Raw genomic sequence first — 15029 nt, 5'->3', positions numbered from 1 at the left:
TTATACCTGGGCCAAGCAGCCACGGAAGTCTAGAAGAACAAGCGGAACCAACACCGCGGTGTCCTCCAATGAATGCCTGAGGGGACCATGGCCATGCATCAATCGTTCCGCCAGCACGTGGAAGCGTTCCACGACGAGTGCCTCGTTTTCTCGCACGGACGTCCCGTCACATTAATAACCCAGACTCCTTTTGGCGCGTGATAGGGGCGTGGTCACAAGACCCTAAACGACCCCCCACATTGTCCAGTCAGAATGAGGAAGTGGTACGTCTCATCCTACCAGGCAAACACGTAAGATCCTCCAAATCCTACACGTAACCTCTACTCTGGCGACCTTAAAAGGCAGGAAGAACTATACCGAAGGAATCCGGATAACCTGTATCAGTCTCAGCATGGACCCCAGAGTACACCACATCCATCGATGCCCCTCTGGCCCGGGGTCCCGACACCATGCATGACAGCTCCAACAAGCTTTGGAGCAAATCGCCACCACTAGTACGCCATCAGCCTTGGTTCGCCATCGACGCCCACGGTTCCTAACAGAAAAACTTCTTAAAGGACATGAAATTGCTATCAGGCATCCTTGATACTATACCAGGTTGGGGTTGGTTTTCCTCTGCATCCTCTCCCCCCTCCGAAACATCGGGGCCCGAGAATGAGGGGTACTGTTGGGGGAAAATAAACCAGCCTGAGGATAATGGTTGAAAATTACTATCCTGTTCCCTCCGGGACCTTGATCTCTGGACCCTCAGCTAATGGCTCGACCTCCTAAGTCCTTAGGTCCCTTCGCGGTGCCTCTTCGTACCTCTAAAGCCTTCCCTTGGCTTAGCGGGCTCGGCCTCCCGAAAGCTCAACCTCCCGAAGCCCGTGCCCCCTCCCCCCCCCCCTCGAGACCGAGGTCTCCCGAAGCCTCGGCCTTCCAGAGTCCTGCTTCCCGAAGCCTTCACCTCCCAGAGCCATGCCTCCCGAGGCTCCCACCTCGGGCTACTCGAGCCGCCTTCCTGAGGGCTACAAGGTGAGTCAACAGGCCTTAGGAAAGATCTATCAGAAGGGGAGCACCGGTCGTGCTTTGCCTGCAAGGAAGTGACCTGCATTTAAAGCCTAAGCTGATGGATACCGTTCTGATACTCCGGCGTAATGGAGGCTATCCTGACACCCCTGACAGTGTGACACCAAGCCGCAATTTGCGACCGGCTCGCCGACTTCAGGGGGTAGGCACCACGGTAGTTACTACTGTAGATATTTGTCTCCCAAATAGGGTAGAAAGTAGTTATCCAGGATAAGGCCTGGTAATTCGGTCGGGTCCCAGATATTTGTACATTATCATAACTTGTATACTAAGCTACGCACGGCCCTATAAATAGGGGGCCATGGTCATCTGGGAAAAAGGGTGAACGGGCAAGACAGCGAAAAAGGCACATAGGTGAAAATACACCAAGTCACACTGTGATACTCCTCCCAGAGTGATCTATTTTTTCTACCATCAATACATTCGTGATGTTCCTTCCTCTTAAACTTCGTCTCTAAGCTTGAATCCCCTCCTTAGAAGAAACTCTCGCTGTACTTACTAGGGCAAGACGAACTCTTGCTCTAACAAGTATTATTTGTTTACCCCATCTCATATATCAAAATAGGGGAATTTGTTGCGCTAATGTGACTTGTTCTTCCATTTACTATACATCTAAATATCTGATGTGCTTGGCAACCTGATATGCACATGAGTATTTTTATGATTGATACTTTTCCTTTTTGCCAGAATACACATGTTGACCGCACCATAATTACTTGGCCACAACATGCAGGCATAAAAGACCAATAATCCCTTTCACTCCTTGATGCACGTATATATCAAACTAGTAATTATTATTTCAATTTGTACATACACTCCCAGAGTCGATCGGAAAAGCTTGGACGTGCATGACCAATATCATGTACAAAGATGCCATAGCAGTAGTCCAGGGCCCCTGGTTATTATTTCCATGGACAGTTCTTTCTCATCGTTAGATTTGTGACAAGACTCTCGGTTGTTGCGTAGTCCTGCAACGCACGAGGCAAAACCGGAGTTGGCGCACGAGTTAACAAATTGTGAAGTGCTGAGGCGCGCGAGCACGACTCTTCCGCGCGAGGACGTACGTGTGATGAGTGTGGCGATCGAGCTTCCGCAGTCGGGCGTACCTACGTGATCGATCGAGTCGGGCGAACGGATCGAGTCTTCCGCGGACTGTAGAGCGGAACCGGGCTTGGGCTAGTCCTACGATAATACGTGTCATCAAGGTAGATCCATTACTATCAGCTGTAGATCTTTCATGTATATATAATTGAAACCTCCTAAATTAACGTCGGATGTTTTGTTGTTGTGTGAGATTTTCTAGGATTTCTCTTTTTTCTAAGCGCACCTTCTCTAAGTACTACCCTGGATGAGCCTCCAAATAGTAAATATAAAGATTGTGTGTGTATGATCGATGTACTGAAATAATGATTCAACAAAGGTATGTTAGGATCCGTACTTCGCTCCATGCTTTTTTTAACTTTGATTTTGCATTCTTATGTTTTGTTTTGGGTATTCGTCTATTTTACATGAGGGAGTCTTTCATATATACGCTTATCCGCTAAAGATCGAATGATTGCCCTCGCGTGGTCCAGACTGGGGAGGGGACGAGAAAAAGGAGGAAAAAAAGGGAGGGAAAAATAGACAAGATCATACACAATAAGTTTCACGGGTACGTGTATATCAGGGGACACACGTCGCGGTGGACTGATCAACTGCATATGCCACAGCAACATATTTATGAGACTACTCACGAGTCACAAGCATACCACACATAGATTTATTTAGCATGCATCCATGCATCCATGGGCAGCATAGCTAGGTAATTAGGTGGCGCATGTGAAGGGGCATGCAGTCGCGGGGCTTCCTTCACTTGCCGCAGTTGCAGCCGGCGCAGGAGCAGCTGGTCACGCACTTGCAGTTGCCGTCGTTCTCGTAGGCCACCTCCTCTGCCATCTCCATGTGGCTGCATGCATCCAAAGTATAACAAATACCGTTTATATAGATTGCGTAAAAACAATACTCTACAATGGGTTTTGATATACACAAAATGTACTTTAACAAGAAACTAGTAATATCTCTATTGTCTTGACTAACAAGTTGCCAAAGAAACTTATGGTTCGAGTTTCATGTCAGATCGAAGGCGAGTCATGTTTCCTTCGAAAACATGGAGTAATTATAACTTGCAAGAGTTGGTAGGAGCAAGTACATACCCCTTCTCCGCATCAACTATGACGACGCCATAGCTGTTCCCTTTCTTCCTGCAAACGAGTCACCCAAACAGTATTTCGTCATCATGCACGTACATCCATCCATATATGTGCTAAGCGTGCATGATGCATGCGTCTACTGCAATAGAAAGTCCTTATGTAACAGGAGAATATATACTTTTTCTTCATCATACACAACCAAACAGTTTATCCATAACAAAACATAGAGTTGAAAACGTGGTGAGGTTAAGTACGAAGGTGGAGGGCACTTACACGCACTGGGTCTTGTCAGCGCAGTCGCAGTTGCCGCACTTGTCCGACATGCTGCTGATGGGTCGATGAACTGAGGCTTGCTTGCAACGAGATGTGTTTGCTGATTTGCTCTGGTGATGGGTGAGGAGCAATGGCCGTGCCCTGCGCCGGTATATATAGCGCCGGGCGGCATCTCAGGCGCGCGAGATGCCGCCAAGCAGATAATTTCCGCACCGGTGGCCTCCGCAGCTGCGCGCCTCGCACACGCCTCCCGCGCGGTTGCCACACGCTCTGGGACGCCCTGCATCACCCCCTCCCCCCCTCCCCCACAAAAAAAAACGAATCTCTGTGGAGTGGAGGTCGAGATCATTCCACAGCTTTCAGAGCATTTTCTTGGTTTGGCCGTTTGGCACCACGCTGAAACTCCAGCTTTGCACGTGTGTGGCCTGCACTGCTAGCATATATTCGGTGTTGCAACACAGGACTGCCGATATCTCGGCGAAGGATCGACAGGATATATGCTACACTATATATAGGTGCTATGCCTCTGTTTGGAACAGTTTGTTGTCGTGGACAGATGACCAAATTTTCCTTTCCTTCTGCAGGAAAGATGGCTGCCAAAATTTGAGTGCCTCCTAGCTAAACCACAATTTTGGAGCTCGTCGAAGCAAATGCCAATATTTTAAAAATTTGGAGAGATCCCGTCGTTCTTTAGACGCCAAATTGTCACTACCACGAATTAAACCCTACCTGTCTTGCAACCACCCATGGTGCCTTGCCACCACACTACGCACTCATGTGCACAAATGCCAATATTTTACAGTGTCCTACACAGCCAATTCTGCCTGTTATAATTTGCTTTTGGAAAAGGTTCGATAATTGAAGACCAAATAATGCACCCTTGTAAAAGTAACTGCCACAATAATCCCTGTAAAATTGTGGCCGTAGGTGTCGCAAGTAACCGGATCGACCTTATCACCTTTGGCTGCTTCTCAAGATTAAACATTCCCGTAGCGCGGTCACCGTCGGCCGGTGTCGTGAGGAGTCTCTCACAAGCTAGACAGTAGCTGAACGCCGCAACGGTTACACATAGTCACCTATGATTGTTACTATCGAGGATCAACCAACTCTTTTGTATGTACAGACGAGTATGGTCGACGCATCGGCAAACTATATAATTAAGGTTTCATTTTTGTTCCACACTGTGCTGTTCAGTGGTTTAGCTGCCATGACAATATGACACAACTAATAATAAGGGGCGGAGCAAGGATTTTACTACGCCTAGGACTTGATTAAATATCTCCTAGACTATACTCAATAAGTATTTCAATTTATCTTAAATTTTTATTAAGGTTTATAGAGGCGCTTTAGACCTACAGCTAGGTCATGGCTGTAATTGGGAAAATATTATATGTAGCGATATTGCAAACGTCTCTTCCTGCTACCTGTGCTAATATGAATATCAAAGTGGTGGATACTCAATGTTAATCATATATGTCAAATAATGAACATTCAGGATAATTTTCTATTCGAACCAGATGCATGTTAAGAATATATATATATATATATATATATATATATGCATATATATATGCATGCAAGTGCATGTGCATGTGCATCTGTATGTGCCTGTTCAGTTAGTTGGTTTGTTAGTGGGCCAAAACACCATCCTAGTCTACAGGCACGACTCCTATTCCATTGTAAGTTAGTTAGCTACAGTAGCATGCACACGTCTGTACACCAGTACATGCCTCTTGTATAAATACGTCAACGTTCCTGAACCCTCACTAAGTACAAAAATGACTTATATAGATGGTTCGAAACTCTGTACATAACATTTTTTTAATTACCGTAGAAAAAAGTCTATACAAACTAGATTTATACAGATGATTTTTGAATCGTCTATACAAATCATTTGTACAAACAGTTTATTATTGAAACCATCTGTACTAAGTTCCCTGGAGCTAAAAAAATTTAAAATATATTTTTCTTCCCATACTAGCCCCTTATATTGTTATGCAGGCGTGGTAGCTAGTCACATGATTTTTCACATGAAATACCACGAGTACATTTTTCTTCTAGGAGCCAAACCCGTAACCTCTAACCTCGCGCGAACATTTCTTACTGTCTCAGCTGTTGTTCATTACTAACCATTGTATAAAAATAATCTATATAAGATATATGTTCAAAACGAGTAGAACACTATTAGTACAGATAATTCTAAACTTAGAATCATCTATACTAATTAGTACACAGACTTTTGTAACTTAGAACATCTATACTGTTCTTTTTTTTTACAAAAAATTCTAAATTAGAATTGTTTGGACAAAAAAGAACCATACAAACGGTTACAAACTACAAGTATTTTTATTAATTATATAGACGGCTCTAGTTTAGAACTGTATGTACTGTAACATTCCGTTTTATTGTAAATACTCATTATCATTTTCTCAAACAGTTATAATTTAGAGTCGTCTATGATATCTTTTATACGGATAGCTTATAAATCCGTCAATACTGCTAAATAGATTTTGTAGTTCCTGAGCCATTCTCTTCGGCTGCCCTCTGCATTAATCCTCTTCTTCCCGCTGCTCCCCTGGCCATGAGTCCACCTGACACACTTCCTGTTGACGAATTCACCGCTGGAGCCGTCAACTCCGACTGGACGGCAGCCACTGCCGCCGCTCCACTGGTCAATATTTCAACAGCCAGCTCCTCGTCCACGATCCAACTCGTCAACATCCGGCAACACGTGCCGCTCACTTTGGATCTGCAGCACTCGAACTACATGCAGTGGAGCACCTTCTTCCTCATCGTCTTCCGCAAGTTTGGCCTCACCAACCACGTTTCCGTCGACTCCAAAGGACACCACGACGTCGAGGAGCGGGTTCAGATCGACACCACCATCATCTCTTGGGTCTACACGACCATCTCAGCGAAGATCCTGGACATCATCATCCAGCCAAACGACACAGCTTATGCCATTTGGCACAAAGTGGAGGACCTGTTCCAAGACAACGAGATGACGCGTCACTACAATAGAATCAATCTTCCGTGTCGTCCCATCAGCACCGATTATGATAGAACCAGGACTGATGAAGTATCAGTACCGATTCATAACTTTTCACGCTCAATCAATGATCGAGCTGGGTTGAACCGGCACTAATACTCAGTATCAGTGTTAGCTCTTGGAACAAATTAACCAGCACTAATACTTCAGTGCCGACTGGTAACTATGAGCCAGCACTAGGTTGAGTTCAGAGTCATCGGATGCACCCAGAGGATCTACGCCTCCTTCGCCTTCGTCTCCACAGTGACTCAAAGGATCTACGCCTCCTCTACCTTCACCTCCATAGCCACCTAGAAGATCTCGACCTCCGTCGCTGCCTCCGCAGCCACCTTATTCTTTAACTCTAACTAAACTATAAGGAATATTTGGTCGAGCTTGTATCTATTAAAAAGGGATCATCATAAGCTTTCTAGAATACCCAAGCTCATCTAAAACGGACTTCGTATGAGAGAGTTATACCTATTTTACTGACATGCTGTTATGAGACTCGACCACAACCAGGACCATGACCACGACTAGAGCACAACCTCAAATTCGAGTAGGCTTGGACTTTGAGGGGTGACATCCGGGTAAGGTTGTGGTGCTTCTCCTATGTTCCTAAGCAATAAAACATCACAAAAATTTAGTAGTAATCCATCCAAGGAAGCATGAATAGCGATAAACGAGTTCACCTAGTGGTCTAATTGTTATGCACATGCTCTTGTAATCAGACCTTGTATGATTTGAGGATTATTGGCGGTATTTATTGTATCTAAAGGATCCATAGGATCATCATCCTCTCCCTCTTGAATTAGAGTCATCCTCGACTCAAGCTCTTCTTCTTCTCTCAAGTAGGGCTTCAAATCTTGCTGGTGGAGTGTACCGATCTCTATTTGACCATCGGTCTGGGGATGACACGTAGGAGAAAATAACAGCTTCATCCCTAATTTATTTCAATGTGATCTCCAAAAGTGACTCAACATCTTTGTGTCACGATCTGAGATGATAGTATTATGCACTCTATGTAGTCAAACGATTTCTCTGAAAAACAATTGAGCTATGTTTGTAGCATCATCGCTCTTATGACAAGGTATAAAATGTGCCATTTTAGAAAATCTATCCACAACTACAAATATGCTATCCGTCCTCCTCATTGTCCTAGGCAGTCTTAAAACAAAATCCAAAGAAATATCCTCCCATGATGCACTAGGAACAGGAAGAGGCATATAAAGACCATGTGAATTTAAATGAGACTTAGCTTTGTTGCAAATGGTACAACATAGAACGTAGCGCTCGATGTCACGTCTCATCTTTGGTCAAAAGAAGTGGACGGCCAACACATCTTCAGTCTTCTTTGCTCCAAAATATGCCATCAATCCTCCTCCATGTGCCTCCTGTAACAACAAAAGACGAACATAGCTAACGGGAATGTATAGCTTGTTAGAACGATATAGCAATCCTTCATTCAGCACATATTTATTGCATAGTTTCCCTCCTTTTCCATATTCAAGCACTTTTTTAAAGTCTAAATCAGGCGGGTGGAAACGCCTTTTCACAGGCGTTTGGCGCACCCGCCTGCGACCGAAGGCTTGTGGAAATCAACGATTTCCACAGGCGCAAAAGTGACCACCTGTGGAAATAGTTTTCCATAGGCGGTTCTTTATGTCAACCGCCTGTGGAAATCGATTTCCACAGGCGGTCCACATTAGCTGTCGCCTTAGATATAAAGATTTCCACAGGCGGTTCCATATGAGAACCGCCTGTGGTATGTATTTATTTAAAAATAATAATTAGAATATATTTTATTCCATCTAGATTTCACACAGTTTCAATAACAATATCAATAACATCACATGTTTCAACATTTAACACAAGTACAACAATATTTACAACATCACAAGCCTATATAGCTAAGAGTCGCTCTCACACACACAAAGTCTCGGATGGCTAGCTAATTTGCCTCCGCGATCAAAGAATCTACCGTTCTTGTGGATGACTTCGTGCATAATAAACCGGCACATGTCACGTTGGACGTTTTGGATTTCTTTGTCGGTGAAAGCTTGGTTGGCACATTGGATCATCCTTGCCTCGTTTGAAAACACAACTAAAAGAGTTAAAACACTACTGACAACGGAAACATAACCAAATAAGAATGTACAGGCATAATGATGACTTACGTCCTCAGGGTTCGTTGTGTACCTCCCGTTTATCCTAAGAAATTGGCAAACATAGTATCCACAAAGAACGGTATTGAAACCTTGCTTGTGGCACTATAAATAAAAACGCAACGTATTCGTTAGTTCAATAAAACTCTTCGTCATTAATAGTGGGATATAAAAATTAGAAGTTGTGTTATTACCGGAAAGTGCGTACGGACCGTCATCGCATCCGGCTTGTCCGTATCGTGTATCCCACCTTTCGTTACGTACCACTTGTAGGCCCTATTCGAATGCCAACAAGTAATTAACAATTCATAAATAATGTATAAGAATTTTAAGTACGGGGGATTTTCTTTACCTCTATATAACGTCAATGAAATTTTGGTAGGATTTTTGTTGGAAATTGATCGTTGGGAGCTACTTAGATGATCGAGTAGAATTTTGTGTTATGTGTCTAAGGAATAAGTAATATATCCATCCTCGTAGAATTTTGTGTTATGATCCGGATCTTACATTCAAGCTCTTAGAAAGATATTACAAATAAATTCTGTGAGGAGCAGAAAGTTGGTAGTGGTGGGTACGGAGAAGTTTACAAGGTATGATTAATGCTTGGATTTTTATTATTCGAGTGATACCACAACTAACTACAAGAACCTTGTCGTACCATATTTGTTAACAAAGACACTTCAACAGGGTGTACTGCATAACGGAGAAGAGATTGCTGTGAAGAAGCTATATCCGACACAAGGACTTGACGATGAAGGGTTTGAGAAAGAATTTAATAACCTTATGAGGGTCCAGCATCATAACATTATACGGTTAGTTGGATACTGCTACGAAATACGACACACACCTTTTGAGGTCAAAGGAAAATACCATTCGCTACAAAATAATAAAGGGGATTTGCGAAGGTTTGAATTACCTCCATAATGGATCCAAAGATAATCATATGTACCATCTGGACTTAAAACCTGATAATATATTGCTATTTTCATTATTATTTGTAAAAACATATAATTGTGTTCGATATTGCAGTGCGTATGTTCCACCATAATACATTAACAAACGCCAGATCTCAAAGAAGTATGATGTATTCAGTTTGGGTGTCATAATAATAAAGATAATGACAGGTCCTTTGGGATACTCTAATAGTGCCGAAATGTCTTCCCAACAGTGAGCTTGTAAGAAGATTTTTAATTTGTCTTTACCCTGTGAGCAAGTATAGTCAATTTTTTTACTTTGTCATGATAACTTTCTGCTTCATACATTGGTCCATTTGTAAGGTACATGACAACTGGAAGAACAGGTTGCAAGCAACGTCAAGGCATACATCACACGCACCAATGATTTCTTTTTTTTTCACCTGCAACATGCCCTTTTTTCTTGCTTAAGTTCTGCCTTTCTTCCTATATACTATATGTGGATTTATGTCGAGCCAGTAAACTGAATTTAAACTTAATAATTATGTATTGGTAAATTGATAAGTAATTGTAAAATCATTTTTTTCAGATTTTTCATATTTATTTGGTTCTTCATGAATCCATATTGCCTATTAGACCCTAAGCAGTTGTAACAATATAATGCATGTTGTAAAAGCTTCCAACAGTGCGCTATGCCAGTGTAGTTACAACTAAAATATACAAACTTATAAAGATTAGATATACAAATATATATACAAATGTAAGGATGCTAGAGGCTGGAAATATCTGCAAACAGTGCGCTATGCTAGTCTAAATAATGACATGAGCAGAACACACCACTATGACTAGTAAGAAACTACTTAGGGTAAAGCAAAAGCGAGATGCTGCTGGTTTTAATGAAGTTAAATATAGTCCCCAACCAAGCAAATTATGGAGTGCCTCACTGATTGAGCTAAAACATGTTGGAAAAAATTAATATATAGGTTCATCCTTGTGTAATTTTTCAAGTTCTCAAGAAATTAAATTGCAGTTATTAGAACTACATAGGATAAATATATATGCAATCACTATGCATGCGAGCAATGTCAAAACCCTACAGGAACCAGGCGCTGCACCACGGCACGATGGCCGGCATCACAAAGAAGAGGGGGGTATCACACGGTTGGCCGGAGAACCGACTACGACGGCTCGGCCGGGAGGGGGATATGGACCTACTCACCGGCGGAGGCAGCTCCTCCTCGGCGCGGTCCAACTCGGCGGCGGCGGCTCCTCCTCGGCGCTGTCGAACTCGGTGGCGGCGGCTACTCCTCTGCGCGGTCCAACTCGGTGGCGGTGGCTCCTCCTTGGCGCGGTCACACTCGGTGGCGGCGGCTCCTCCTCGGCGTCGGACCGGTCCTCCTCGTCGGGGGCGGCAGCGGAAAGGGAGAGCGCGGGAAGCAGACGGATGGACAGCCTGACAGCGCGGTCAATGGTTTGTGAAAGCACTAGGGTTTTCAGGGCCGCGCGCGGTTATATAAATAGAAACGATTTCCACAGGCGGTTCACCTAAGGAACATTTCCACAGGCGGTTTCTTACGTTAACCGCATGTGGAAACCTGTGAAATGATTTTTGCTTGTTTGGGAAATACTATTCTATTACATATTAAAGTATCTTAAATATTCTATTACATATTAAAGCATCTTAAATGCATATAAGTCCTTAATACAAATTAAAGCTTATCCTAATTGTATACAAATTTCAGGATTCTGTCACATTGAAAAATAATTCGCATAACATGGCACTATTTGCCTTGAACTGTTTTCCCTACATCATCCAGACGCATGTACAGCATCACAGATATATCGAGGGTTGCTTCTACAAGTTTGATCTTTTCTGGATCTCCAAAAGGCAGCACGTCGTCGAACTGATTGTATTCTTCCTCATCCTCCACATTCTTGACTCCGACAATTCTTTGTTTTCCGGCAACAACTACGTGCTTATTTTCATTCGCGGGGTCGATTATATAGAAAACTTGTGCGATGTGATCAGCGAGTACCCACGGGTCATCTTTGTGGCCTACAATGCTGAGGTCGACAATTTTGAAGCCGTAGTTGTCCACCGCCACGCCATTTGGGTGTTTGACCCATTTGCACCGAAAGACGGGGATCTGCAGATTCACTCCATAGTCAAGTTCCCAGATTTCTTCTATGAACCCATAGTAGGTGACCTTTTCCCCTGTTGTGTCATAGGCTTCTGTTCGAACGGCGCTGTTTTAGGTCGTGCTCTTCTTGTCTTTTGCTTTGGTATAAAACGTGTACCCATTAATGTCATACGCTTGCCATGACGTAACTAAACTTGATGGGCCACAAGCCAACATTTTCATATTTTTTTTATCTAGAGATTCACCGTCCGGAAGGTTTTGGTTCTTGAAACATGTGGTGAAGCGACGCTTGTGCTCTTTCAAGATCCAATCATACGAGCGGCCTTGATTTTTTGTGTAGAGCTCATTTAGGTGTTGCTCGACGTACGGCGCCACTAACTGGATCTGCTGCAATATGGTGAAATGTGCTTCTTCCACTGCTTTGTAATCATGATCAATGAATCTTTTCTTTCCTTTGGTCCCTCTCCCAGACAACCTCCCCTCATGTCGAGATATAGGTACACCAATGGGATTAGAATTTTTTATGTAATCGATGCAACACTCAACGACTTCCTCGGTACTGTAGCCCTCGATCATGGAACCCTCTGGGTGAGCACGATTACGTACATAGCCCTTCAAAATACCCATGTACCGCTCAAACGCATACATCTGATGTAAGAATACAGGGCCCAGCGCAATTATCTCATTCACAATGTGAACCAAGAGGTGTACCATGATATCGAAAAAGGATGGAGGGAAGCACATCTCAAGTTGGCACAAAGTCTCTACCAACGAACTATGTAGAGCATCCAGTTTTTCAGCATTGATCACCTTCTGAGCAATTACGTTGAAGAAGTGACACAACCGTGTGATGACCACCTTTATGTATCTTGGCTTGATACCCCTTATTGCAATAGGGAGCATCTGCGTCATCATCACATGACAATCGTGAGACTTCATGCCGATTAGCTTCAAATCTTTCATCGAGACTAGGTTCTTAATGTTGGATGAGTAGTCAGTCGGGACTCTCACCCCACGTAAGCACTTGCACAGTGCCTTTTTCTCCTCAAGTGTCAGAGAGTAGCTAGCCGGCGGAAGATAATGTTTCCCATTTGGTCTGTCTTCAGGGTGTAGCTCTGGCCTAATTTCAAAATGCACCAAGTCCTTACGTGACTTGATTCCATCCTTTGTCTTGCCTGGTATGTCCAGTAAGAGGCCAATGATGCTATCACACACATTCTTCTCAACGTGCATGACATCGATGCTGTGACGGACGTCCAAGTCCTTCCAGTAGGGCAAATACTTAAAGAAAATTGACATCTTCTTCCACAACGTGCTAGTCGGCGTCTCACTTTTCTTCCTCTTTTTACCCTTCGGTGGCTTCCCAAAAACAACCTTGATGCTACTGACCATTTGAAACACTCGTGCCCCGCTGCGAGGTTTCGGGCCAGTATCTTCCTCAACCTTCTTGTCAAAATGTTTCTTCATATTGTGGTATCTGTGAGTTCTGAGTAAGAACCGTCGTTGTCGCGTGTACACTACCTTCTTTGAGTACGGAAGGTACACAGACGCGGTTTCATCCAAGCACACTCCACATCCTTGCTTCCCTTTAACCTATCCCGATAGGTTAAAAAGGGCGGGATAATCATTGATGGTAACGAAAATCATTGCTTTCAACGTGCAGTACTGTCGTCGGAACTCATCCCACACCCGGACCCCCTCGTTCCACAGTTTTTCGCCATATCTTCCATCAATGGTTCCAAAAACACATCTATATCGTTGCCTAGTTGTTTCGGTCCTTGGATAAGAATGGACAGCATAAGGTACTTCCGCTTCATGCATAGCCATGGAGGAAGGTTGTAGATGGCCAGGACCACTGGCCAAGTGCTATGTGAGGTGCTCATGTCACCGAAAGGATTCATTCCGTCGGTACTCAACGTGAACCTTACATTCCTTGGTTCTTCAGCGAACTCTGGATACATGGCATCGAACTTTCTCCATTGCCTAGCATCAGCGGGGTGTCGAAGCTTAGTTCCATCCTTCTTGCGCTTATCGAAATGCCAACGCATCAGTTCAGAGTCCCTAGAGTTCGAGTACAGGCGCTGCAAGCGGGGTATCACTGGTAGGTACCACATCACCATCGCAGGACTTCTTCTCTTCTTCTCTGTGTTGGAAGAAGTGTCTTCTTCGTCACGACCAGCATTACTCTTCTTTTTCTTCGTGTTGGCGGAAGCATCTTCATCCTCACAATCATCATTCCTCTTGTACCGACTCGCATTGCACACTGGACATCTATCCAAGGCTTCGTACTCTTTACGGTAGAGGATACAGTGGTTCGGACACGCGTGTATTTTTTGCACATCCAATAACAACGGGCAGATAAGCTTCTTCGCCAGATAAGTGGTGGTGGGCAAGGAGTTAGGCTTCGGAAGCATGTTTGCCAAGAGACTCAACAGATCCGAGAAACTCTTGTCGGACCATCCATTGCTGGCCTTCCACCTTAGAAGTTCAAGCACCGAATGCAACACCGTAAACTCCTTATCACAGCCCTTCGATTCCTCATACAAAAGTTCCTTCGATGCCTTTTTTAACGCCTCGAAATTATCTAAACCTCTCGTGTCCCTTAAAACATGCGGTTCTGCGTGACGCAGCATTTCCTCCAGATCACAGTCAGCATCATCATCCAGATCAAAATCGACATCATCATCCATCATAACATCAATGTCGCCTTCGACTGCTCCCTCATCATCACCATCTACTTGATCGGCAGCGATGTCCTGTTTTGGTTTGCTTGTACGTTGTTCGCCATGATTGGACCAACATTTGTAATCCTCAACAGAACCTCTCAAGATCAAGTGTGATTTGATTATACTTGATTTGTCCCACAATTTCTGGTTCTTGCAGTCAGAACATGGACAGTATATTTCCTTTGTCTTCTTAGTTAAAGCGTCCTTCTCTGCGGCTTCAATAAAAATAGAGAGTCCTTTGATGTATATTTCTCCATGTCTTGGCGCATCATACATCCATGCTCTGTCCATCTTTAACTTCAACCACAAAATTAGATACATTAATTAATTAATTAATTTATTTATTTATTTGAAAATCAGAATTAAAAAGATTTTTAAAAAAAAGGAAAATATGGGCTTGTTATGATTATAATATGTCTATGCAATTGAATCTACACTAACGTAAATTTATGACTCAAAATAATGTGAATTCATTACTCTCTCTCCTTCTCCTCTCCCTCTCCCTAGATCTAGATCTAGATCTAG

General features: G+C 43.5%; 1 protein-coding gene across 1 annotated transcript; it reads left to right on the top strand.

Moving 5' to 3' along the window:
• Nucleotides 1-6111: 6111 nt before the first annotated feature.
• Nucleotides 6112-6675, top strand: LOC133927982 (uncharacterized). The gene has a single exon (XM_062374294.1). It carries the CDS (start codon nucleotides 6112-6114, stop codon nucleotides 6673-6675), a length of 564 nt encoding a protein of 187 aa, XP_062230278.1.
• The last annotated feature ends 8354 nt before the right edge of the window (nucleotides 6676-15029 follow it).

The sequence above is a fragment of the Phragmites australis genome, chromosome 9 (genome assembly GCF_958298935.1).
Source record: "Phragmites australis chromosome 9, lpPhrAust1.1, whole genome shotgun sequence".
NCBI classification, from domain to species: domain Eukaryota; kingdom Viridiplantae; phylum Streptophyta; class Magnoliopsida; order Poales; family Poaceae; genus Phragmites; species Phragmites australis.
This window is presented reverse-complemented; position numbering and strand designations above follow the sequence as displayed.

Coding starts and splice junctions, on each gene's coding strand:
- LOC133927982 (XM_062374294.1), top strand. CDS start 6,112: ATGAGTCCACCTGACACACTTCCTGTTGACGAATTCACCGCTGGAGCC.